Source organism: Calypte anna, chromosome 5A, assembly GCF_003957555.1.
Source record: "Calypte anna isolate BGI_N300 chromosome 5A, bCalAnn1_v1.p, whole genome shotgun sequence".
NCBI classification, from domain to species: domain Eukaryota; kingdom Metazoa; phylum Chordata; class Aves; order Apodiformes; family Trochilidae; genus Calypte; species Calypte anna.
Window position 1 is genome coordinate 41724237 of NC_044251.1, and position 2340 is coordinate 41726576.

Consider the following 2340-nt stretch of genomic DNA (forward strand, 5'->3'; position numbering starts at 1 on the left):
TCTTGAGCCCAAGACAAGCAAGTCAGTGCTGGGTATTTTTGAGGTGTGTTTTTTTTTGCCTAAACATCTGTGATTTAAAAGTAAAACTTGTTGCAAAGCTTATTGCTGCATTTTCTGGAAGGAAGCTGTCTTGGACTGAATGGGAGACTGACCCAAAAACTGCAGCTAAACATCATTTGAAGTTTACAATGCAAGATAAAAAAAAAAACCCACAATCAAGCCAAAAACCTGAACAGCCTCTCCTCTGGAACTATTACATCATTCATGTCTTATTTGCTATATTATGGTTGCTATGTGGTATGGGGAACTTATTTGCATCCCTTCTCATGCATGATGTATGGTACAGAACTTCCCAGCTGACATTTCAAAGGAGTTCTTACATTACTCAGTGAGCACTTGTGCCTGATCTGCACTTTGAACAGGTTACAAATGGTATTCTCATACCTGCCACTGCAGGCAGGAATTCCTTTGGGTATTAAAGTCTTGAGATATGAAGACAGACCCAGAGTCACAATTTAGTTACAGATTAAACAGAACTTTTTTTTTTTTTTTTCCCCTTAAAAAAGAAAAAAAAAAAAAAGAAAAAAGTCCTCAATATAAAAAGACAGACTGCAGTTTGATTTTTTTTTTTAAGCAATAATTTTCAGTTTACTAAGATGAAACAGACCTATCAACATATTCTGCGTGAAGGCAAAAAAGTAGCAATCTACAGCAAGTGATAGAAGGGAAAAAAAAATGTATAATTCAAAATAAAATTAAAAACAAAACAAAAGAACCAGAAAGCATACACTGAAAACAATACCCCCTCCCCCAGCCATCCCCCAAAATAATCAAACCATCTTAAAGGCTATCAAAAGAGGGAAAAAAACCAAAGAAAACGACAAAAAAAAAAAGTTACTTAGCAAGTCTACAATGTGCCTTTCCCCTGGAAGTCTGCCATAGCATCTAGTGCTTGTGTTCATGTCACATTCGGAGATTAGAGCATCCTAACGCCAAGCAAGAAGAGTTAACCCAGGAATCCAGTCAGGTGTGCAGAAGGAAAGGGTGGGAAATGGAGAAAGGTGATCGTAATCCTATGGATGCTTTTGTTTTACTTTTCAGTAGAGAATCATTCTTCCGGAAAGCCATGTGGGTTATTTATTTTGTTTTTTTCTTTCTTTTTCTGTTGTTTTTGTTTTTGTTCTGTTTTGTTTTCTTTTTAATTCTTTGTAGACTAAATAGTTATTCTCTCATTAGGATTTATAGTTGGATGTTAACCATGTCAGCCCTTCATAGAGTCCATCCCCTGTAGTAGCACAGGAGGGCTGCACGTACCAATTCCTATCCCTGATTCGGGTCAGGCCCAGTTTCTCCTGGATTTCATGGGGTTTCATGGCATCAGGCAGGTCCTGCTTGTTGGCGAAGATGAGGATGATGGCGTCCCGCATCTCCCTGTCGTTGATAATGCGGTGGAGCTCCTGGCGGGCCTCGTCGATGCGGTCGCGATCGGCGCAGTCCACCACAAAGATCAAACCCTGCGTGCCCGTGTAGTAGTGCCTCCAGAGGGGACGGATCTTGTCCTGGCCCCCTACATCCCAGACGTTGAATTTGACATTTTTATAAGTAACCGTCTCCACGTTGAAGCCCACGGTGGGGATGGTGGTGACAGACTGACCCAGCTTCAGTTTATACAGGATGGTGGTTTTACCGGCCGCGTCCAGACCCAGCATCAAGATCCGCATCTCCTTGTTACCGAAGATCTTGGACAGCACCTTGCCCATCTCGGCGGCATCCAAGGGGCCCGGCGCCTCCGGGGGGTGAGGGCTGGGGCGGGCGGGAAGGGGTTGGGAAAGGGGGGGGGAAGCGGAGGGTCAGCGGCGACCCACCCGAGCAGCTCGGGCAGGGGCCGGAGCAGGGCGGGCCGGGGCCGGGGAAGGGTGGCAGGGCAAGGGCAGGCGGGGCTCAGCGCCGGCCGTGCATGGGGCGGCTGCGGAAGGAGCGGGGCGGAGAGGGAAGGGGGGGGAAGGGTTGGGGAAGCGAGGGGAGGCCTGGCCCGGGCGCGGCGGGCGGGAAGAGGGCCCGCGCCGCGCTCCGCTCCGCTCCTCCGCCGGGGCCTGAGGCGGCGGCGGCTCCGCCCGGCTCCTCGCCTCGGCTGCCGCCCCGGCGCCTCAGCTCATGGATGCCGGCTCCAAGGAGGGGGCGGCTCCGCGGTTTTGCCTGCAAAGGGGACGGAGAGAGCGTGAGACGGGGCAGGGGGCGGAGGGGGCCGTGCGGATTGGAGGGGGTGGTGCCGCCGAGAGCCGAAGCCGCCGGGCGGGTTACCTGAGGGCGGGTTACCTCAGCGCGGCCGCCGTGCTCGGG

The 2340-nt window shown here is 50.6% G+C and overlaps 1 protein-coding gene across 1 annotated transcript; it reads right to left on the reverse strand.

Annotated features, from left to right (window-relative positions):
* Nucleotides 1-624: 624 nt before the first annotated feature.
* ARF6 (ADP ribosylation factor 6) lies at nt 625-2083 on the reverse strand. The gene has a single exon (XM_008502186.2). The coding sequence runs from the start codon at nt 1758-1760 to the stop codon at nt 1233-1235; it is 528 nt and encodes a 175-aa protein (XP_008500408.1). The 5' UTR covers nt 1761-2083; the 3' UTR covers nt 625-1232.
* Between the last annotated feature and the right edge of the window lie 257 nt (nt 2084-2340).

What these genes read in the sequence shown, in the direction of transcription:
- ARF6 (XM_008502186.2), bottom strand. Translation starts at nt 1,760, where the DNA reads ATGGGCAAGGTGCTGTCCAAGATCTTCGGTAACAAGGAGATGCGGATC.